Source organism: Micrasema longulum, unplaced genomic scaffold (genome assembly GCF_059751315.1).
Source record: "Micrasema longulum isolate JH-2025_06_02 unplaced genomic scaffold, ASM5975131v1 h1tg000777l, whole genome shotgun sequence".
NCBI lineage: Eukaryota > Metazoa > Arthropoda > Insecta > Trichoptera > Brachycentridae > Micrasema > Micrasema longulum.
In genome coordinates, this window is record NW_028277970.1 from 65432 (window position 1) to 89600 (window position 24169).

The following is a 24169-nucleotide window of genomic DNA, read 5'->3' on the forward strand; positions in this document are numbered from 1 at the left end:
TTTTTGTAGGGACGAAAGGTATGGAAACATTTCTCTACGATTTCCATATAGATTTTGAAAATGCAATAGATTTTTCTCAATCATATATTTTTATCGGTATTTGTAGTATGGTGATATTTCCCTACCACAAGACAAAACTAGATAAATAAAACTACAATTCATAATTATTGTTAATTTATTAAAATGCAGGTACATATAAAATTACGGTTAAATTGGGTACAAAAACAAACAGGACATTCATGAAAAAAATATTTAGAAAGAAAAAAAGATTTGAAAAAAACCTTATATGAAGGTTATTTTTGTTCTGGCCTGGTTTACTTGCCAAACATTCAGTTCTTCATATTCTTCTATGCACGAGTCCACCTAGAAAATAACAACAATATAAGCATGTATTGTTATCAGAAACATTTTTCACTTGTGGTATGACATTTTACACATATCATGGGCATACAAGAGAAATTGACCAATTGACCATGTGACAAAATCAATAATGTTTAGGGGAGCCATTTTAGTGTATTTCTAGAGTTCAATTGCTTCTCAAAGATCAGATTTTTCAAGTAGGTGGTTGATAATTGTACCTTTTATGTACGGTACTTTCAACTTTAATGTTAAGTATAAGCGTATTTCAAAAACACTATCACTTTTAAATAAAATAAAAAAATTGAAAAACTTAGTCAATTTTGCCTGTAAAATTTGTCATGAAATTTTAAAAATATATTGGGTTTGGCCAAAAGATTGTGGACAAGTACCGGATTTCACGCCCTTGGGAGTGAGGGATAAAATATTATTGGTTATCAAATGAAGAGCAACAGATCAAAGTGGATTACCTCTGTGCATCTGAATACGTAAATTAAGTAAGTTTTGAAGTGGCTCCATGATTAGATTGAACTCCAGTGAGTTGCAAACAATTTTCTTAAATATGTGAGTGCCAATATATTAGAGAAAAATGTTTGCAGTGAGCAACGGGAAATTGGATACAAAAATGTTTTCTTGCGCGCAGTAAAAATTAGAGCATTTAATTGTGTGGCAAAGTTTCTTGAAAATGTGGAGTTAATATACTTTAATTTCTTGCGCCTCTAATTTTGTTAATTAACGCGGACTCTATAGTGCGGTGGTTAAGACGCTGACTCACGCACGGAAGGTTCCAGGTTCAATTCATGGTGAGAACACAAAAATTAAATGAAATTTTCTCAAGCCTGGGTGTTCTCTGCTGTTATTGGGCCTCCTGGCCTATTGTGAAAAGAAATAAATTGACTGGTCTAAAAAAAGAGATCAGAATCGCAAAGTATGAACGTACAAAAAATTTAGAAATTCAATGGGACTACAAAAATTTCACGTAAATTGCGGGAACGTAATTTTGGGGTTTCACTGTATTGTGATTCGTATAAATAAATAATGCAGTAAAAGTCATTCTCACCTGATCGGGTTTGAAGCCCTTATCAACACAGCGCTCTGCCACATCCGATATCTTCACAATCTTACTTTCTCCGGCAAGTTCTCGGATAAGAGAGAATATTTTGTCTGATGGATTCACAGTCCTATAAAACAAACAACATTAAAAATTACAGTCGAACTTGGTTATAACGAGGAAGATGGGATCACTTGAATTTGCTCGCTATACGCGTTACTCGTTATACCAGAGAAAGGTTTTTTTTTTAAACAATTGCTATTGCACATTGTCACTAAGCAAATACATATGTTTACATATGATTCTTACAGATTTTTTTTACAGGGGTTAAGTTTTAACTGATCTGGTCTAGAACTCATTTGATATCACCCACTTGTAATGTTTATTATGTATTGAAATAAGCGTAGAACATTAAAAAATCTAAAAGAACACCGTAAAAACCCCCGAAACAAGCATGTCATTCATAAACTACAAAAGCAGCTGTAAATTGTAACAATGTGCCGAACCGGCACTTACTAAGTTCACAAATCTTGGATTTTTCAAAAACCATGTGCGAAAAATCCAATTAGGTACTTAGACACTCACATAACTATCATAAACTTAATCTGATCCCAACGCCCGGCGGTATTTATCCTTTACGTTAGCCGACCGTTCAGATTTTATTACTTAGATTCTTATTTCGAGAATGACGTTTTTAACAATTAAAGATTTTATGTGTAATTTTTTTGTTCGGTATGTCCGAGAAGTATCTCGTTATAACAGTGAATAGTTGTATGGAGAAACCCATGAACTAAAATGTCAACTAATGTTTCCTCGTTACAACCGAGATCTCGCTATTTCCGTGATCGTTATAACCGAGTTTGACTGTATTCATAATTTTACTTGACATTGGCATAACCATTAAATTGAATATGCAATGCCGTTTTATGCAAAAAAAAACCTTTTCATATGTATACAAATTTGCAACAAATTCTTTAACTTTCATATATTTCGATATAAACACTTTTCTAAGCTGTATCATATGTGCATCAGATCCTTAAAATATTATACTTTAATATTTCACCTATTGGTGTTGGAAGTATTCTTGTTTGAGTGAAAAATAACATGTGAATAACATAAAATAACATGTGAATAACATAAAATAACATGTGAATAACATAAAATAACATAAAATAACATGTGAATAACATAAAATAACATGAAAAATAACATGTGAATAATATAAAATAACATGAGTAAAAATGCATGTCTGGACTTGACTGACTCGTGACTTGTGAAACTTCAATTGCAATAACAGTGTTTTTTGTCTACAAATCATAGAATTCAGAATAGTCCAGAAGGAGCGTAGAATCAGATTTGAATACATCGGACTGTGTCCAATAATTCCCCCACTCCGGCTTACTTTCGCCGCGCGTATTCGTGAAGTCGCCGGGTAATGTTGCTTGATGGGAAAAAAAATCATAACACAAATGTGAGGCAAAAAAAAAGTAATCTGTTAATTTCTCTAAAATTTTATCGTGCACACGGAAACATTGATTGACACAACAGAGTAGATAAGTAAAGGGTCATTTAATAAGAGTAATTGAATTAATGAACTTTGAACTTAAAATATAAAACAAATTTTATTTAACATAAAACGGATATTTTTATATCATGTTAAATAATATTTGATGTTTTAAAGATAATGTCGTTCAAATGTTCCCCACGGCGTTGTTTAATCCGAGGTCTAATTTTCATTAGTTCTTTTATTAGATGAGCAAAGTAGGGTAAAAAAAATTCTACCCTGGCAACACTAACGAAATTTCCATTTTGTTTCTTCGACAATCTGACAGATGGAAAAATAATTCAATTTTTAAGTTATGCATTTGTTACATACACATTCATTTGCAAATTACACATGAAATGTGATTGCATCCTGATTCTTTAAGATCCTAGCAGTATTTCTAAACTTTTAAAGGACACAACACGGCATAGTTGAATTCAAATCAGGCGTTGCGTACTGAGCGACGTCTACAATGAAACCTACTCATTTATGAGCAGTTGAGTCGCCTTCTGTTTGATGTGCGTATGCGGTTTCTGGACTATTCTTAATTCTATGCTACAAATATTAAATTTTAGTGATACACGATATTATGTGAGTTTTTTATTATCATCATCATGATGGTGCATATTTGCAACAAATATATATATTTTTAATAAATAAATTGAAATGGGATAATTCTCACCGTTGGGCGTGAGGATCATCGACATGCATCAATGACTGTTTGGACATCTCCATCAGCCTAATAGCCTCTGAAACGTCTTCCTTCTCCACAACATCAGAAAGCCTGGAAAAAGATAGGGCTCACGTGTCTCGCAAAATGCTTTTCATAAATGATCTAATAGTTAGCGTTTGTAATTAAATATAATTAGCATTAACAAATACCAGCGAGGAAGTTCAGTACTATGAGACATTGGATTTAAAAAATGTTTTATTACACACGGTAAAAAATTAGAGCATTTAATTGTAGAAGATCGACTACAGCGTAGGATGGATTTCCGGTTTCTGGGAAGCCAATTCACCAGTCAGGAAAATTCACCGATGACAACTAATGATGTCACGGGCGGAGAATTTTTATTTTATTTTTTTTTAATTTAAATTTCATTGATAAACCCTTACGGGTTACATACATTTAACAAAATATTTTCACTTTTAAAATTGACATTCTACTGTTAACATTAATATTTTTAACATCTTTTGTAAAGGTTGTCTGAGTCTTTTGTTTAGTTTTGTCTGGTAGTTTATTGTATAATTTCAGTCCATGGTTTATAAGTCTCGATTGTCCTTTTCTCGTTTAAAAAGATTGTATATGATATTTTTCTGATATTCTCGTATTGTGTTCATGTTTACTACAGTTTTTTTCAATATTATGTATCTTTTTTGGGTGATACCGTGTATGTTGGATTTGATCCAACATACACGGTATCACCCAAAAAAGATACATAATATTGATAACAGTGACCGTGAAAACCTTCGCACCCAGTTTTTTTCAAGTTTAAATTCTTCAAAAAATTATAAATTAAATTTTCTTTTAAAATTACAAAACGTTAAAAAATCAAATCAATAATGTGATACACTAAACATATTTATTTTAGCTTGGTTTAATAGACTATTAACTAATAAAAAAACCACTGAGCTTCCTAATTGAAATCGCTAAATTAATTTTAATGAATTTGACATGCTCAAAATATTATTAAAAATAACTTGGTAATTGCATATACTTCCATATTGTTATGTTATGTCTGGCAAAAAGTAGCTGGTCAGCACCATGCGAAGAAACTGATAAAAGGGTGCTCGCAAAGTTTCCCTATTGACCTAAAAAAGCTCAGCCGAAATCAAGTGAGGGTTATCACTAGAGCCCGCCCAGGGCACTGCAGATTAAAAAAACACCGCGCTAGAATGAACCTTTCCGAAACTTCTAAAAGTAGATTCTGCAGTGCAGATGAGGAAACACCTATACACATTATGCGGGATCTGGAGCGTGCGGCCGCGGTCTCAATTTGGAACTAACACTATATTCATCCACTGTCATACTGGGAAATTAGAAAAAGGTGATTGTGCTGACCATGTGTATTTGATTGATCACAAACTGACAATACTGTGAGTGAGGGGTACAATGAAAGTTTTATAAATTTATTTGTTTTGTTATTTTCGCAGTTTGATTGTAAAGAAATATTAAATTTTCGCTTAATTAGTTTAAAAAAAATAAATTATATTGATATGCGAAACTGAAGAAAGACTCAAGTCTTTATGAACAGTTTCGGGAAAGGGGTGGATGCTTTCATTGTATACACATTACGTGAATGTGATGCTTTACATCATAAAAGGAGCCTTATCGTCGGGGGACCACTGGTTAAACCTGAGGATGTTAAAAAGCTTGCCCCCTACCTAATAGCCCGATACTTAACGGATCTGGGCTTGGAGGGGGAGATTTAGCAAAATGTAAACTCTCGCCTTCCAGGCAGTAGCCAGGCTCTTTATAGACTGGACTTAGACGGCGAGAACTATTCACGGGGACCCGTCACAATAGATCTTCACAGGTCCCAGTGATGTCAGGAGCTCGCATAGCACTGACCCCCACCACTAAGGATAAGAAGAATACTTCCATATTGCTTCCGCAGAAGTGTTTTAGGTATAGTTAAATTACAAAATTCTCTATTATTTAACTAAGCCAAAAGTTTTTTTTTAAATCTGCATTTTTTGTAGGTGCCACAATTTTTTATCTATTTTTTGTTATGAAATAAATTTACATACAAAAAAAATATGGTTACAAACCTTAGTCGGGCGAGGGCAGTGGAGAGTCGGAGAATAGCGAGCAGGTTCCTGGCCGAGGTGAAGGTCATATCTCTAGAATTTCTGGCTTCTTTTCTCAGCTCCACGTAGGAAGCTAAACACAAAATCAATCTTAATATTAATGGGATCAATTAGAACCAGTTAGGGATACATTATTATTTTTTAGTAATGTATGAATAAATAAATAAAAACATTTCTCGCTATAATGTATGCCGAAACACTATTTCTTGTCAAATTTTTCAAAATCACAGACTTCTGCACTTAAAGCACTAAAATAATAGCAATTTAGGAATACTTTCTGATTAAAATTTATTTCAACAGAGAAGGTTTTTGAGAAGGGAATATAAAAGTCTAGGAATTTACAGGGCTTATGACCTGTCATCAACTGGTTTAAGTGGACACTTTACACACTGTGTAACATTCACCGTTCTGCTCATGTTTGAATATCCACATTTCCTCAACTCTTCCATCTGTTAATTTATGTAAAGTAATAATTGTTTTGTAAAGTAAACTCTTCCATCTGTTGAATAATCTGATGGGGTGGCGCTTTTAAAACAAATATTTTACCAGTTGAAAAAATACAAAAATTAATTATAAAAGTTATTTTGAAAAAACCGTCTACTTTTCCCACTGTTCAATTATTTAAAAAATTTAAGGTTTTAGATATAAAATTGCTATATAAAAAGAATTTTTTTCTTCAAATATATAAAGATAAAATAAATAGTAGTATTTCTAGGTCTCAAAATATAAGTACGCGACCTAGAACAGGTGGTAATATCTTAATTCCTAAATTAAAAACAACTACTGCACAACATCATTATACTTACAGAGGAATATTTTTCTTTAATGTAAAATGAACAAAGATAATAAAAAGTACAGCCAGGAATACAATATATTTAAGAAAGAAGTAAAAAAATATATCTTTAATTCTTTTTTATGTAAAACACTGTTTAAAAATATCGTTAATATCTTTTTTGTAATTTATATATGTTATTTTAAAAATATTATTGATTAAAATAAAATAATCTAATGTAAGACGTCACTCCCCATTATGTACACAAGAATTGTTTATTTCTTTTACGTAATGGGAAACGTTAATGTAAATATATGTATTTGATTATTGTAAAAAATTGTATTTAGTTGTAATATTGTATTTTAATTTGTTATCAAAAAAAAATTTTAAAAAGAGCTGAAACCTTTATCACGTGGGTGAGATTCATCCGGCATCCCTCTCTGTTGAAATAAATTAAAATATGAATAATTTATTTTATTTTACTGACCGACAATATAGTCTGTGAGGTCTTCGGGAATTGTAGGGGTCTTTTTCTTGCAGAGGGAAACGTATCGCCTCATAAGCCCCATCTCCAAAGCCTTGACACGCGATGGTGGCTGCTTGCTATGAGTGTGCACGTATGTGATGTGACGGGCCAATTCCAGATCCTTATCTCTGAAAAAACATTTCAGAAGTTACAGAGATGATGGGATGCGATTAAAATGATCATGGTAATCAATAACGCAGAAATCACGTAAGTGTAGACTGTTGCAGCGAGTCACATCTCGCTGGAGGGTGTGATCTATAAAACGCTGCAAATGCCCAGTTGCATTCCACCGGCAACACTACTGACCATCCAACTCGTTAGCGTCCACGCCCCAAACCGTAGGCAACGGGATCACACTCATGTATAAAACTTTGAATAACATGATAGATTGCCCTAAGATTCTGTCACTTATTAATTTTAGAGTCCCAGTAACGCAGACCAGAAACCAATCTCTTTTTAAAACTCATTTGTAAATAGAACCTGCCATATGTGTAATCAAAAATTAAATTGTATTGATATTAATAACATATCTTTAACTTCCTTTAAAAGTGAAATTTCCAAAAATAATTCAAGTTATGATGTTGCGCCTTGAATCCGCAGCCTATATTATGCAGGTTATGTGCAGTTCTGTATGTAGGCACATAATAAATGTACTCGTACACTGTATGGTCAACTATAGTTGTATTATTTATTGTAATGTGCAACTGTGTGACCAATATTCATTTACATTTCTAGTAATATTATAAGTTTTGTATGATTAGTTATTTTATGTTATGTATAATTTTTATGTGACAACATTTACAATAACAATATTATGTGGAAGCCTCTAATTGGACTTTATGATATGTATTTATGGTATAATTGATTCTTATAAATGTATAAATGTCTGTTGGCTTTCCAATGAAATAAAATAAAATAAAATAACGGTGTGATCACAGCAGATAACGAGAGGATAAAAGGCAAGTTTCTGGCGACTTAAAACCAGAACCAACCAGCTAAAGGAAGGTAACCCCGACAGAAAAATCCACCAGAGAAGGCAACGGCAAACTACTCTGGTCATATCATTATGTACCCAATCGCTACAGCCAGTAGGTACATCAATAAACAGTCGTCCTGGCTGCGGGAATATGAACGTAGCGTAGGACAAAAATGCTTTCACTGCAGTGATCGCCAACGTCGGGGGAACCCGACAAGGCACCGGAAGATTAAGAATATATAGTTTAGACTTGGAGTTGTCTGGATCTTGTGATTCTGTTTGGTTTATGTGCTATTGGGGCTGTGAGTATCGTATGACTGTTTGATGGTTTCATGTGCTGTCTGAAAATACATTCCTCCACTTACCCGAAACCGTTTTACAGACCGTGGGTCTTCATGTGCTGTCTGTGAGTAGTTTTTGAGTGCGTAGGTGAGAATTGAATTAAAGAAGGAGAATAAACATTTTTGTTTTTAATAACTTTTTTTTTCTTTCTACTGAACTTAGACAAGTAGGAAATCTTAGAAATTAAAAAAGCGGTTCATAATAAGAAAAAAACAATCATCATCATCATTCCCTTTCCGCACATAATGGTGCATAGGGCACTGCATTGGTACACCAATCGCAGAGTATATTGATCATTTTTGTTTAAGGTGATCAGTCTTGCGCTTCAGGTACCAGTCTAGGGACAATGAAATATTTTTAGTGTAAAAAACCCTTTTAAATAATATTTCATATCAACCATGCCGGGAATCAAACCCAAAACCTCTTGCATGGTGGGCAAATGCGCTGACCATTACACCACGAGGCCGACTAATAAATAACTAACGACTACCTAATAAATAACCAAATAAAAAATATTTCATTTAGTCCACTCTTATCTAGTATTAAAGACCGTATCCATTTCACTTCACACTTCCCATCTTAAGTACAACATGACATAAAGACTTGACTTATTGGCTATGTATAGAGGTAGGTAATATATTTAGAAATCCTGTAAAAAATAAAATAGGATAGAAATCATAAGTATACCTTGATAAAGAAGCTTGTGTAGCTGAAACCGGTCAGTAGAAAAAATAAGTGATTACAAATGAAGTTGGTGTACATTTATTTTATTATAATGAATAACCATCAAGTCAGTGCTTCAAATAAGAGTTTTATATTACTTTATACCTGTTTGGCTTATCCTGAATGAGCCAGAGAAGGTCGAACCGAGAAAGCAGGGCGGCCGGCAGTTGGATATTTTGTTCGATGGAGCGTTTAGGATTGTAGCGGCCATATGCTGGATTGGCCGCGGCCAATATGGACACGCGGGCATTGAGACAAGTCATGATACCAGCCTGTCAATTTAATGAAAAAAAATTAGAAAAAACAACTTGGATACTTTATTGAGATTTTTTTTGTACAGCAGGCTTTGAGGCCCAATTACAGAGGTAAGTTACAACACAGTACACGCAGGCTTGAGAAAAATCACATTTTAATTTTTGTGTTCTTACCGGTAATCAAACCCAGAACCTTCTGTGTGTGAGTCAAGTGTCTTAAACACTACACCACGGAGACCGCCAATTTTAAAGCCGAGGTAATTATTTTAATTCTTTTGTACAACACGGCATTTATTTTTTGCCTTTTTTTACTTTGAGGAAGTTCAGTGCTACAGGAAATTAGATACAAAAAAAAATTTCTTACACATTGTAAAAATTAAAGCATATAGTTGTACGGCAAAGTTTCTCAAAAATGTATAAAAAAATCATTTTGAAACGTCACATGTACAGGTGAACACGTACGTGTTAACCAATCAATTATAGCGATGTGATAGATTTCCTGTTTCCGGGTAGCCATGTTTTTCAACGTTTAGCGTGTTTTGACAGGACGGGGTTCTACTTCTTAATGTCATACAAACTCACCGACTTGAACGCATGATGTCACAGGCTGTGTAATTTCAAAATTATAAAACTTTAAAAATCATAGCGATGATACATCAGCATGTAAAAAAAATATTTTTGGCTTATTTTAATAGATCATTAAAAATGTTTTTTTTTTTAAAAACTACATTAATTCCTCATTCACACAGTTCTGAAACAGGTAATTTTGAAGTCAATTGAAATTTGAAGTCTGAGTTTACGCTCGTATTGAAAATTTGTGAAGTTTGGCCTACACTACACAATTAAATTTTTATTTTTATATAATGTTTTAATTCGAGCTGCAAAATTTGTCTTCCAATAAAATAAATACCTTCGCAATGCTAATGGTCTGCTGCTCCATAACCTCGTGGATGGCCGTCCTATCCACCTCTGCCATCTTGTCAAACTCGTCGATGCAGCACACTCCCTGGTCAGCCAAGACCAGAGCTCCGCCCTCCAGCGTCATCTCCCCGGTCACCGGATCCTTCATCACGGCGGCTGTGAGGCCCACCCCGGAACTTCCTCGGCCTGACAGCAATTTTATTTATCTTATTGACAGAATCGGCTGTGTTGTTTTGTTATAAGTGTTACTAACTTTTATTCTGTTTAAAGAATACTATTATAGTTACGGGAGAATACTGACAAGATTGAACAACTGCCGGGCAACCATAGATCAACTCAGATGCAACCGAATCAGCAGATTTCTTATGTCCCCCACTGGTTGCGCACGCGTTAATTAAACAATTATTTTTTCCGCGGCTAAATTCAATAAGCAAAATTGCCCACAATTTTAATATTAAGTTTACTATTAAACGTTAAATTCGTATTTTGTTACCTACATTTAATACAGTAAAACTCCTTTTTTATGTTTTTCAAGGGAGCAACAAAAAGTGAGGAAATGAAAAAAAATCTAGACTAAACCGTAAATATACTGGCAGGAAAATTGTAATTGTAAAAAATTGGCATACATAATTGGGATGTTGAATATTTTTGCCTATTTTCAATGATTTTATTAAAAACATAAGGCCTTACTTATTAGATTTCCTTATACCAGGTTTATATTAAGAAATAACTATACCCAGATTAACTATTTATAACCGATATAAAAAAAGCTTACTTATAAAAATATTTATTACCTAGAATAACAATTCACAGGTTATTTCATGCTTAATTTTATTAAAACAGTCAACACTGATATGTGCGCGCGCATGCGCAGTAACTTTTATAACACAAACAAACGTCAAAGTCAAATCGAGACTACTGTCAGTGTAATCGAGAACATGGAGAAAATCGTTAGAAAAAGAAATCAAAATTAAGAAGAGGAAAAGGTAAAAACTAATTCTATAGTTTATTTATGTTTCTTTTTTTATCACTATTAATTAAAACACATACAAACATACATTTCAGATATTATTTAAACAAATAATTAAAAATCACTTGAATCGCATTGACAAGGTCGCAGGACTTTGAAATTGTTTAAAATTGAAAAAAAAAACTGATTAACTATCCATTTTGATAACCGAAAAATAAGACTTTTGACAGATCGCGTGCTTATTCCAGCGTTATACCACATAATGTGCAGGTATGGGTTTCTATGGTCGCTATCCCAGATTTAAACCGAGTTTAACTCTACGCGAGGTTTATAAGTAATACTTTTTGCTATACCATCATTATTCTACCACTATTCTCAAGCTTAACTTTATACCCGATTTATAAGTAAGGCCCATAATGTTTTAGCAATATTTTTATATTTTTAAGTATAACGAAATGGAAAAAAATGTTTATGAAGAAAAAAACATAATATATTTGCAATGTTATTATTAGAACACACATAACAATATGTATGATATGTGTGCCCTACTTTAAGATTTAATTTTTTTTTTTAAATATTAACTCTAAACTAATATTTATTTTGCATAATAAAAATTAAGTGCGAATCGATCTCGAGTGAAGCCGGTATAAATGAATTGGTGAAATTTATTGTAACAGAAAAGGAAAACATTTTTGAGAAGAGAATGTGAAGTCTACGTATTTAAGGACTTATGACCTGGCATTGGCTAAAATAATTCAGCCGTATGAATCTATGAATCTTCAATACCAATTTAATTACTGTTTGAAACATACCTGTAGTGTACTGAGATCGTGGAGCTAGCCTGTCTATGTAGCCGAGGAGTTGGGACTTGGCTACACCGGGATCACCCATGAGACAAATGTTGATGTTGCCACGAATCTTCATTCCTTCAGGACGCCTAAAAGTAAAAATATCGTCAAAATTAACCACTTACGTCAGAATTTCTGTGAGAAAGGGTGTCTAAATTTTGATGGATATTTTTAAATCACCTACATATCATTTTACAGAAATTATACCATCTGCACTGCTGGGAGGAAACCTGAAAGAGAAATGAGATGGATTTTCTAAATCTATTTCAAACGGGGTGATGAGTCTAGCAATATTATATAATAATATTCACTAAACTCTAGGTTGAGAAAGCTGTGTCATCTATTCTGCTCTCTTAGAGACATTCTGGATATTGACACTCTCAGAAGTGTGTTCCAAGGCAACCTATGGAATAGCTGGCTGGGGGGGTTGTGCGGCATCCATTTTCAAGCCGCTCATAATTTCACAGAAATTATTAATGAGAATAATGTTCCGGCGCCCTCCAACATACCTGTCAGAACAGCGTTCCAATACATGAAGGTGCTGGATATGAGACAACTGTACCTAAAAGAAGCACTTACACACTTCTGGTCAAACAATAAGGAGAGGTCTCAGCAGAATGCCCGTACGAGGTTTTCCCAGAGCATGAATTATGTCATACCCAAAACCCGTACGACTTTTGCTCAGAGACATCTCTCATTTATCGCACCGAGTGTTCAATATTTTGGAAGAACGTATTAAGCTCTCAAGGACAAAAATTATTTTCAAGAAAGGAGTTAAGGATTGGATTTTCCTTAGTGGGAAACTCCTTGATGATTTTCCAAATGCTTGAGTTTACTGTTTACCATATTGATGTGCTATATATATGTTTTTTTCAATATTTTTTATAATTATTTTTTATATTTCTAATCGGATATTTGTGGTGATATACTCATGTGTCTGTGTCATAAAATTGCTCGTCCCATCTCAACACAGGACTTTTAGCCCCATGGAGTTGGGACTTATTGTCTCAAATAATGTACAATAACCTTATGTATGTAAATGAATAAATAATTAAATATTGATAATAAAATAATTTGGCTGATTTATAAAGTGCCATTTTTGTGAAAAATCACCTCAAGGGTGCTTTAGAATTTTATATGTAAACTTACATTCTAACTAAGCTTAAGTTACATAATATATTTTCTGGTTTAAAATTGAGGGTACGATAAACTAAAGAAGAGAGATTTAAGTTGAGATCTGAACTGACTGGGACTGTTGATGATTTGTAAGTTTGAAGGCAATTGGTTCCAGACAGAGGGGCCGGCAACGGCAAAAGCACGATCTCCGAATCTAGTGTTTGGGGAGCGCTGGATTTTGATAAGTTTTCCTCTGCCTGAATCAAATGCTGACCTAAGAGTAGATTTCCTTTGACCTGTATTTTCTCTAATAAGCCCAATTGGTATCTTGGAGCATATCCTGTATGTAATCTATGTATAAATGTCCAGTTGTCTGTCATTGTTCCTTAATAAAATAAATAAATACATGAACGAAATTTCTGAATATCATAATCATTTTCTTAATCAATATCATCGATAAATAATTCAAAATATAACTTTTATTGTTTGATTCACTTATCAGTGGGGTCTGCTAATAATTTTATTAATGATTGTAATAATTATTGTAATAATTTTGTAATAGTTCCCTGCACTTACAACTCGGTAAGCGTAGAGAAGTATGCGGACATGTTCTTTACTAATTTTTAAAAATAGTGAAGGTGAAGTGAATGAGTCAGGTAAGGTAAATGGGTCATTAACATCATGGTTTAATATTCCGAAAGGAGTCAAACAGGGATGTGTAATGTCACCATGGTTGTTCAACATATACATCGATAACTGTATGAAAGAACTGAAAGTTTTAAGAATGGGAGCAAAAATGAGTGGTATAACTGTTAACTGTCTTCTGTATGCGGATGATGCCGTGCTTCTTGCTAGCAGCAAAGACCTTCAATTCTTGGTAACAAAAGTCTACGATGTATGCAAGAAAAGCGATTTGCTTATGAACGTTGATAAATCGAAAGTGATGGTTTTTGAAAGGGACGAAAATATAACTAAATGTGATATCAGCGTGAACGGAGATATGTTTTGTGTGTTTTTTTTTGTACCACAACAGGCCAGGAGGCCCAATTACAGTGGTGAATTACATTACAGAACAACCAGGCTTGAGAAAAATCACATTTTTAAATTTTTGTGTTCTCGCCGGGAATCGAACCCGGAACCTTCCGTGCGTGAGTCAAGCGTCTTGACCACTACTCCACGGAGGCCGCCTCTGAATTCTGAATCAGGTAGAAGAATTTGTGTACCTGGGAAGTATGTTTACTAGGGACGGAAAGGCCGAGAAAGATATTGAAAGGAGGGTGAGTGCCGGGAACAGGGTGAACTAAAATCTACTTTGGCAAACAAATGTTTATCGCAGGAGGCTAAACTAGCAGTTCACAACGGAGTTCTAGTTCCAACTCTAATGTATGAGAGCGAAGTATGAAATTGGAAAAATAATGATGAAAGTAATCAAATACTTGAAGATGGACATGTCAAAAGTAGGAATAATCGGCGTGCGTGCATGAGAAGATGTATGAATGTAGAGGAAGCGAGGTCTGTATGCCAAGATAGAGTGTTATGGTGTTCCATCCTCTCTGCCTACCCCTACGGAGAAATGGCGTGATGGTTTGTTGATGTTAAAAATAAAGCATTAATAACAACGAGAACAAAAGTCCTCGAATGATTTGAATTGATTTTTAAACGAGGAAACATATAATACGCCATACGCCATTATTGCGTGGAAAGTATCCAGATTTGGAGCTCGGAAAAATTCAGATGGTGGAACTACTTTTACCTATCGACACCACCGACCAAGAGAAGCAGTAGGGCCTTCTTTACATCTTGGTGGCCGTATATCTCAGGAGCTAGGCTCTGCGCCAGTCTGGAGTAGAAGTCTTCCTCGGTTAGCTCTGCCAACTCCTCTTCTGTCAAGTCGTGGTACTCGGAGTCTTTGTCGTCGGATTGGTTGAGGCAGTTGATAACCTGGTAATAATTTTTTCAATTAATTTTTTTTATCTTTTTGTGGGACTTACCCGGAAACCAATGCCCACTGTCACTTGAAAGCAATTTGAATTGAATGAATTTGAAAAATTTAATTCGCTTAAAACTTTGAAAAAATAAGACATTTATGTTATAGGGAGCAGTAAGGTCAATTCTATATTTTGGTAAAAACAGCTAGACCGCTTTCATACAAAAAAACTGTATTAATCACCTTCTGAAAATAGTGTCAATTACAAAAATGGGATTTCTCAATTTGCAGAATACACCCACAGAACTAGAAAAATCTTTCGGTACTTTAAAAATCATTGAAACTGGTCAAATACATGATTAGATTCTTGTTTGTAATATAAAAAAAAACTAATGTATTCATTGTTTATCATTTTTTAAAGTAGAAAACATTTAAACTGTTGTGTAAATTTGATTATTCACTCTTTTCACAAAAGTGCTATTATCTCAGTTTCACTTATCTATGGCTAGCTGCTTTCTGCATAACAAGTTCACGTGATCCACCTTAAGGACAGTGCGGAAGATGAATAATACATTTCCTGTATGGAAACAATAAATAATCAAAACATCCAAATTACTGATTACCTAGCACGAATGTTAAATTGCTGACAGTAAGGGAAATGGAAAACGACCTCCATTCTCCGTTTGAAGTAAAGAAAACACTGTGGACAACTACTACAGTAAAACCTTATTTTTACGTTCTTCAAACAATTAATCTCGTATCATAATATTATCCTTGGCATTGAGTTTCGGAGCTATGCAATTTTTTTTTTTCTTGATTTATTTTATTGTTAATTCTTTACACTATTCTGTATGGATAAGGATGTGATATTCAACTTTGCAGGTTAAATAAATTGATTGATTTGGTGTTTATTTTGTAGAACTCCATATTTAAACTTATAATTAGAACTTTATATAAATAGAATGTTTATATAAATTTCCTCATAATATTTCAATCATGTTTTAAAATTAAAATGAACAGCAACCTATTATAATATTATTGATATTTTTTGACAACAATTTATCTAAATTTACAAAACTATAAAGCTTCATTAATTATCTCACAATACATACTTGTATGTCAATAAATACTTTGTTATATTTTCCCCGAAATTCAAATATAAATACCTAAATTCCCTATCACCTATTAAACACTTAGCCTCACCCTTAACCATCGGTTTTTCCCTCAATTATGATTAATGTACATGCTGTAGTTCATAAGATTATTTTTATTTTCTACTTAAGTACCTTGAATTATATAACTATATAAGGACATTCAATCCAAATAATCTTCACATTCGTTTGAAAATGCCCTAATAAGGCGAAACAATTGTCACGAAGTTTTTATTTTTATATGTTGATATTTGTAAAAATAAAATAAAGTGTTCAGTAGACTCAAATCAGTGTTTGATTTCTAATTATAGGGTTAAATAAATGCTTACATGAGCCTCGAGGTACGTTTCGCTCAGCAGTCCGCTGATCACTTGCTTGAATCCGGATTTCAGCAGCGGGAGGAATACTCCGGTGATGCTGACATGGTCACCTGGCTGCGAGTGGCGGGTAGTCTCCCCTCGGCAGTAGATGGTGAGGGAGCGAGGGATGTGGCCGACTGGCACTTGGTCAGACTGGGAAAAGATGATGACATTTTTATTCAATAACTGTTACTGGTTTTATTTCGGCATAAAGATGCAGAGACGGTAAGAAATCTATCCCTCATTTGCATTACGTTTTAATATTTTGATATTCTAGGCTTTATTTACAAAATTTAGGCATTTGATATTTTTACATATTGAAGCTAGATTACCAATCGTCTTGCAGCTACAATGTGCATGGACGAGTGGAACTCTAGCAGCTTAAAATTATTTCGATAAATTGACAAAAAATAAACACTGAGCAACAACAACAAACCATCACGTCGTTTCCCCGTAGAGAGGATAGAATGCCATAACACTCTATCTTGGCATACAGACCTCGCTTCCTCTACATTCATACATCTTCTCATGCACGCACGCCGATTATTCCTACTTTTGACATGTCCATCTTCAAGTATTTGATGGACTTGATCGTGCCATGTCTTTCTCGGTCTTCCTCGTTTTCTGCATCCATCAACATTTGCATCGTAGATCCTTTTAGCCGTTCTTTCGCTGTCCATTCGCTCTACATGTCCAAGCCAACGCAGCACCCCTTTCTTGATTCTGTCAATAATGCATGTCTCAGCCTTACACACTTCGCGGATCTTGAAATTTGTGCACCTATCATACATCGTTTTACCACACATTCGCCTGAGGGATCGCATTTCGACAGCATTCAACCTACTTTCATCATTATTTTTCCAATTCCATACTTCGCTCCCATACATTAGAGTTTGAACTAGAACTCCGTTGTGAACTGCTAGTTTAGCCTCCTGCGATAAACATTTGTTTGCCAAAGTAGATTTTAGTGCACCGTTCACCCTGTTCCCGGATAAATTGTCAAGTGTGCATGCATAAAAGTAAACAATAAAAAACTAAATAAATAAACCACCTTTACAACATTATCAACTTGTTAAGATTATATGGAGCATATTGATGTACGGTTGTGAGACATGGTGCCTTACCGAAAGAGATAAAAAAAAAGACTAGAGGCCTTTGAGATGTGGTGCTACAGAAGAATATTAGGAATTTCCTGGAGAGACTACATTACTAATGACGAGGTTCTCAGTAGAATCGAAGAAGGAATGCACCAAATCAAAACCATCTCAGAGAGGCGAGCTCAATGGATCGGCCACATTATGCACCATGAGGATCTCCTTCACGACATCATAGAGGGAAAGACAAATCACAGAGGGTGTCCCCGATGGGAATATTTGGAGCAAGTGTGCGAGGATTTGAACTGCGCCTCATATATTGAGCTGCGGGACATTGCTGCAAAACAATCCCCAGAATTGAGACTACAAAGAATGACATCCGACATCCACCCATCTTACAACTTACATGCTCTTGTATCTTGATCTCCTGGAACTTCATGAAGCGCGATCCGCGCGTCTGCAGGTACAGCCGGCCGCCAGACTTGTTGACGCGGCAGTCATCCGTGATGCACGACCCCAGGGGCGTGAAGGTCATGGAGTGCACGGGCTGATATGTCTCCGCCCCGCACTGGTCACACGTGTAAGTGGCCACGCACATCATGGGCTTCACCTCCGTGCACCGGGTCACAATACCTGAGGAGGATTATTATATTAATACGTCGAGCATGCAAATTGCTCAGTCAGTCTTTTTGTGCTGTAATTCACCACTGTAATCACGTCTCCTGGCCTGAACTCCTTTTTTAAGTTTTTTTTGTTTAAATAAAAATAAATATTTGAGTTCTTATGATTTACCCAAATATTTCATTTTGAGGGTCATTTTCAACGAGTTGTAAATAACTCACTATTAGAATATGGGAATCAAGCTGGAGTAGAGTGGGATTCGAACCACGGACCATTGAGCCGTGAGTCTAAGACACGAGCAATGGAACCACAATCCTTTTTTAAGGTTCTTCTTTTAAGGGAGCAACAAAAAAAAATTGCAAGGAAAATGTTAAAGTTATGAAATTAAAATAGTATGATAAAATTTGTTAATAGACTATCAAACTAAGCCCAATTTTTCAAAACATTATTGCAAAATCTTTAGTACTTACCTCTCACTGTTACAAGCTTTCCAATATGTTCAGCTTTGACCTCTCGAATGGGAAGAGATTTGTTAGTACTCATGTCCTTAAAGCCAACCTCACTAGAAAAGAGAAAATTTAAGTATGTGAACTGCTCTGAATTTTTATAAAGATATTAATTTTAGAGATGGATTAAAATATAAGCGTGTTTTTGGTCAAAGACAGCTTTGCAGATCAGGGCAGATCTTTGGCGCACAAGCGACTGGTTCTTCCATCATGACAACGCGCAACGTGGAGGAGGTAAAACAAAAATCGCCGGAAGGCTTAGGCCATCTCGATAAGTGAATTTAAAAATGTTTTGAACAATGGGAGGATTGTTTGCAGAGGTGCGTTGTGGTCAATGGAGAATACTTTGAAGGTGATCAAAATTTGGTGTAAAAATTTGTCAAATAAAGCAGTTATGACAAAATTCCCATTTTTTTTGGGTCCCCCTCGTATATAAAAGATTACAAAAAATTAAATCATCTGCACGGCAGAACCTACATCTAGAAGTTTTAGAAAGGTTCATTCTAGCAACCCTGAAAAGGGAAATCAAGTGAAGAAAAGTCCACCTCTAGAGTAGTGATTGGCACGTTCGCCTACTATACTTGAAGTTCAAGGTTTAGTTCTTTGCGGGGTTGATGTGAAATATGTTTTAATGATAATTTTATAATGGAATTCCACAGTCCCTAGAACGGCACGCCAGGCGTAAGACTGATCACCTTACCTAAACGTAAGAGATGATCGAGATGCGCTGCATCTGGTTTTTCAATGCAGCGCTCTATGCACTATTGAGCGCGGATAAAAGTATGATGATCGCTAGAATGCACGGACTCTAAACAGCAAAAAGTAGATCTCGGGTCCAGTCAAGTTGACCCCTACTCTGAGGGTGGATGGTGGGTTTAGGATTGTCTCAATTTTACTTACTATCTTCGCACAAGTTCTGGAGGGTACTTGTTTCGCGGATCTCTGTGCTCGGAAGGAAGGCGGTTCTGAGACTCCAGCATCAAGCGGTGCTCTATGTACACATCAAGGGCGTCTTTAGCAACCACCTTAAAAATGAATAAATCAAAAATGTATTTGAAAGGAGAAATGAGGGTAATAGACGCAAAATTATAAATCGACACTGAAGGTGACATGAGTTAGTGACATATTTGCAAAAAACAGATAACTTATTTTTTCTTATTTTTAAAATAAATAACTTATACAGAGCCATTTTTGTAATCTATTAATATATTACCTCAAGGGCGCTTTTCCTGACATCGCGTGCTATGCATTTATTCAAATGATTTGGAGAATATTTTGTTGCCCTTTGATAATAAGGAATATTTTTGTGTTTTTTTTTTCTTTTTTAATTACTTTAAAATGGCGGCCTCCGTGGTGTAGTGGTCAAGACGCTTGACTCACACACAGAAGGTTCCGGGTTTGATTCCCGGTGAGAACACAAAAATTAAAATTGAATTTTTCTCAAGCCTGGGTATACCGTGATGTAATTCACCACTGTAATTGGGCCTCCTGGCCTGTTGTGGTGCAAAAAAAAAAAAAAAGTACTTTATAATTTTTTGCAGAACATTTTCTTTTCTCTTTCTTATGTTACACAAAAATATTATACCTGTCTATTTACTATAGCGAAAATTCAAAAACAAAACATTTCTTGTATACCCACGAACAGGCCAGGCCTCTGCGGGATTTTTTGTTTACTATTTTTACTGTCAATATGTATTTCATTGCTATGTAATTATCCTTTATTTTTTTAATACTCTGTTTACCTTTTATGTATATTGTAAAAAATAAAAAAAAAGTATAATTAGTAAAAAAAAAAGGTATAAAAATATAGTTATAAGCATTTTCTATTCCCTTTTGTACATAATTTGCGCTTGGTCGCTTACAAACAAATAAACCACTATTACGCCGTTTCCCCGTAGAGGGTAGGCAGAGAGGATAGAACGCCATATCACTCACTGTCTTTGCATGCAGACCTCGCTTCCTCACATCTTCTCGTGCACGTACTCTGATTGACTTTTGACATGTCCATATTCATACATTTGTTGAATTTGTCCATGCCATGCCTTTCCCCCTCATTTTCTGTATCCATCAATGTTTGCATCGTAAATCCTTTTAGCTGTTCCATCACTGTCTATTCGCTCCGCATGTCAAAACCAGTGCAGAACTCTTTTCTTGATTTTGTCGATAATGCTAGTCTCAGCCTTACATAGTTCACAGATCTCGACATTTGTGCACCTATCATACATTGTTTTACCACATATTCGCTTGAGGGATCGCATTTTGACAGAATTCAGTCAACATTGTTTTTCATATTCTATACGGCTCTTATACGTAAGGGTAGGCACCAGAACTTAATTATGAACTGCTAGTTTTGCCTCCCGAGACAAACATTTGTTTGTCTAAGTAGATTTAAGTGCACCGTGTACCCTGTTTCTGGCACTCACCTCTCACCTCCTTTCAATATCTTTTTCAGTTTTTCCATCCCCAGTAAACATACTTTTTAGATACAGAAATTCTTCTACCTGACACAAAATGATCTCACATTTTGTTATACTTGCATCCCTTTCAAAAACCATAATTTTCGATTTTTCAACATTCATTAGCAAATTGCTTTCATTGCATACATCGTAGACTTTTGTTACCAAGAATTGCAGGTCTTCTTTGTTGCTAGCAAGAAGCACGGCATCATCAGCATACAAAAGACGATTGACCATTGATATTTAATCTTGTAAGTGAAAATTCTTGATGGAAGTTTATTGTAATTTATTATATAAATAAAAGACGAGTGATACTTTATATTGCACCTATAGGCCATAAACTTGACAAACTAGAAATTCTCGAAATTAATAGATTAAAAAATAAACCCGACGTAGAATTACTTAATAAACAGATAAGACACATGCATTCTCCATTACTTTACCCATTGTAATATATTTTTACAAATGACTTTTTACCCTTTGTGTTTCAGAAATCATAATTGACAAAAATCACACTCAGGAAGGATGGGGCACTAAAAATAAAATACTTAAACTCATTAAAATAGCATTATATCAACTCATTAGTACCCCAAAAAAAATAATTTGATATTATCCTCAAGATAAAAATATCTTTATTTAATTTACTTTCATATAATTTTGAATTACCTATCCTTACCTCTGTTTTGTATAAATACATTAACTCCTTAATAAAGCGGCCTCCGTGGTGTAGTGGTCAAGACGCTTGACTCACGCACGGAAGGTTCCGGGTTCGATTCCCGGTGAGAACACAAAAATTAAAATGTGATTTTTCTCAAGCCTGGGTGCTCTGTGATGTAATTCACCACTGTAATTAGGCCTCCTGGCCTGTTGTGGTGCAAAAGAAAATGTAAATGTAAATAAAGATAACAGTCTCGAATATGTCGCGAAAGCGATGAAACCGGTCACTGAATATTCCAAATTTGTGGATTAAAGTATCACTTGTCTTTCAATTCAATTAATTTATTTTAAATTTAACATATACATCACAAAAACAAAAATATATTCAATACGTACATATTATGAAAAAGAAAAAAAAATACATGAAAGAAACTCGAAAGAGGCAGGTTGGTCCTGAATATCGGAATATGAAACAATCTATGCTGACGCTGTCTTAGGTCAGGAACATACAAAATAATGCTCATCATAATTTCAGAATTATCAATCGAACCGCGCAACAATCGATAAAAATGTGTAGTCAAATACAAATTCCTTCTAGTCTCTAAACTGTTGTAACCGAGCATACCCTGGAGAAACTCGGTCGGGTAGAGCCAAGGATAATACCTGCACTCTCTCTCTTTTATTTATTTGATAAATTCATATTTAATCTTACAGTTCTGTCATACAGTTATCGATGTAGACGTTGAATAGCCACTACTTAAGGGATGTGAAACTACAGTGTGAATGACCCATTTAATCTAACATAATGTGCTGTCCTTGTACAGTGAGGCAATAGCCCGTACCAGATTACCATTCGCTCCTTACTCAAATAAAACTTTCCACAGTTAAAAATTCATATCTTCCGGCATTCATTAAAAATCAATACCTTCCAGCCAACCAACAGTTTAGAGATGTTGATTTCTGTTATAAGATGTCAAATATCATTGTCTTTAAACAGCATGATATTAACTAGAAACGGAAATTTTAAACTTACATCATGTTCTTTATATTGTGGCAATAAGTCGAAAACAACATCGGAAACGAGGCTTGTATAACGCCTCGTGTTTCCAATGGCTGCCTGAGCAAGGTCTTCGTTGAAATCGCGGAGATCGTCCAATTCGACAATGAACTGAACCTAAAACAAAAGAAAATAAACATGCCGAAATTTTGCAATAAGTAAAAAGTTTTTTAACCGTCCAAAATCGATATTTACCTGCTCTCTGTGTGCTAATTTCGTCAGTTGAAGAGCGTACTTGAATACTTTCTGCCCTTCTTCATCAGCAGCACAGAATTCCGAAAAAAAAGACTTGAAAGATTCTGAAACGAAAATGACATTTTTACACGCTGATCAAGGTAAATAATAGTTTTATAAGGTAAAAAGGTTATTCAAGAATTACAGACCTCTATCAGCTGCATAATCTCGAGGATGTGCCGACATTTTCACTAGATTTAATGGGTATAAATTATAAACGTAAAAATAATTTACTATAACCAAATACAAACACGACTTCCAACGCTCGCTGTCACTTTTGGCGGGAATAAAGTTTCATAGAAAATAGAACGAAAACAAAAAATGTATGTTGAAACTTTTTAACGGATCTCTGGTTTTACGGCTGTCAAATAAATGTGCATCACCTACTTATAGATAATAGTTTTTTTTCTCAAATTTTAAATATTGCCTAAAATCGTAATTCCGAGAAAAAGATAAAAAAATCTAGGTAGCAACTATGTATTCTGAATTATCAAACCTCAAATTTTATTTAGAAACAAAAAAAATATCAGGAGTAACCTATCAAACATTTCGTGATTATATTTTACGATATCAACAATGTGGAACAATTTTTTTTAATTACGTATGAAGCCTATCTAATCCTTATAAAATGTTGGTAAAAATATGACTTAATACCGAACAAAACGACAGTATATTATAACTTGTGTTTGTGTAATCTAATTATTATCTACATTCATATATTTCTCATGCATGTTTGTTGATTATTCTGACTTTTGGCATGTCATTATCAAGTATTTGATGGATTTGGTAATGCCACGTCAACCAGCATTTGAATTATAAATCTATTTAGCCATCTTTTCGCTCTACATGTCTAATGCTAATCTTAGCCTTACGTGATGCACGAATTTTGATATATTT

General features: G+C 34.6%; 1 protein-coding gene across 5 annotated transcripts; it reads right to left on the reverse strand.

Annotated features, from left to right (window-relative positions):
* Window positions 1-157: 157 nt before the first annotated feature.
* On the reverse strand, window positions 158-23598 carry Mcm7 (minichromosome maintenance 7). Of its 5 annotated transcripts, XM_088230522.1 has the most exons (16): window positions 23422-23598; window positions 23234-23337; window positions 23015-23155; window positions 19769-19893; window positions 18833-18924; window positions 18148-18374; window positions 16618-16800; window positions 14964-15151; window positions 12059-12183; window positions 10266-10462; window positions 9207-9373; window positions 7022-7188; window positions 5724-5835; window positions 3634-3735; window positions 1418-1538; window positions 158-363 (listed from the first exon to the last, which is right to left on the reverse strand). In XM_088230522.1, exons 1-16 carry the CDS (start codon window positions 23456-23458, stop codon window positions 283-285), a joined length of 2169 nt encoding a protein of 722 aa, XP_088086648.1. In that variant the 5' UTR covers window positions 23459-23598; the 3' UTR covers window positions 158-282. The 5 variants fall into 5 exon arrangements, with proteins under 5 accessions (XP_088086648.1, XP_088086651.1, XP_088086650.1 ...); XM_088230525.1 differs by lacking the exons at window positions 23015-23155; window positions 23234-23337; window positions 23422-23598 and adding an exon at window positions 22824-22898; XM_088230524.1 differs by lacking the exons at window positions 23015-23155; window positions 23234-23337; window positions 23422-23598 and adding an exon at window positions 22694-22898.
* Between the last annotated feature and the right edge of the window lie 571 nt (window positions 23599-24169).

Bases quoted from the DNA above. Each gene is read 5' to 3' on its own strand.
- Mcm7 (XM_088230522.1), bottom strand. From the start codon at position 23,458: ATGTCGGCACATCCTCGAGATTATGCAGCTGATAGAG. The intron at 19,894-23,014 runs GTAAGTTTAAAA...TTCATTTTTAAG, and splicing joins CACAATATAAAGAACATGAT to GTGGTTGCTAAAGACGCCCT. The intron at 9,374-10,265 runs GTATTTATTTTA...TTAAATTGACAG, and splicing joins AGACCATTAGCATTGCGAAG to GCTGGTATCATGACTTGTCT.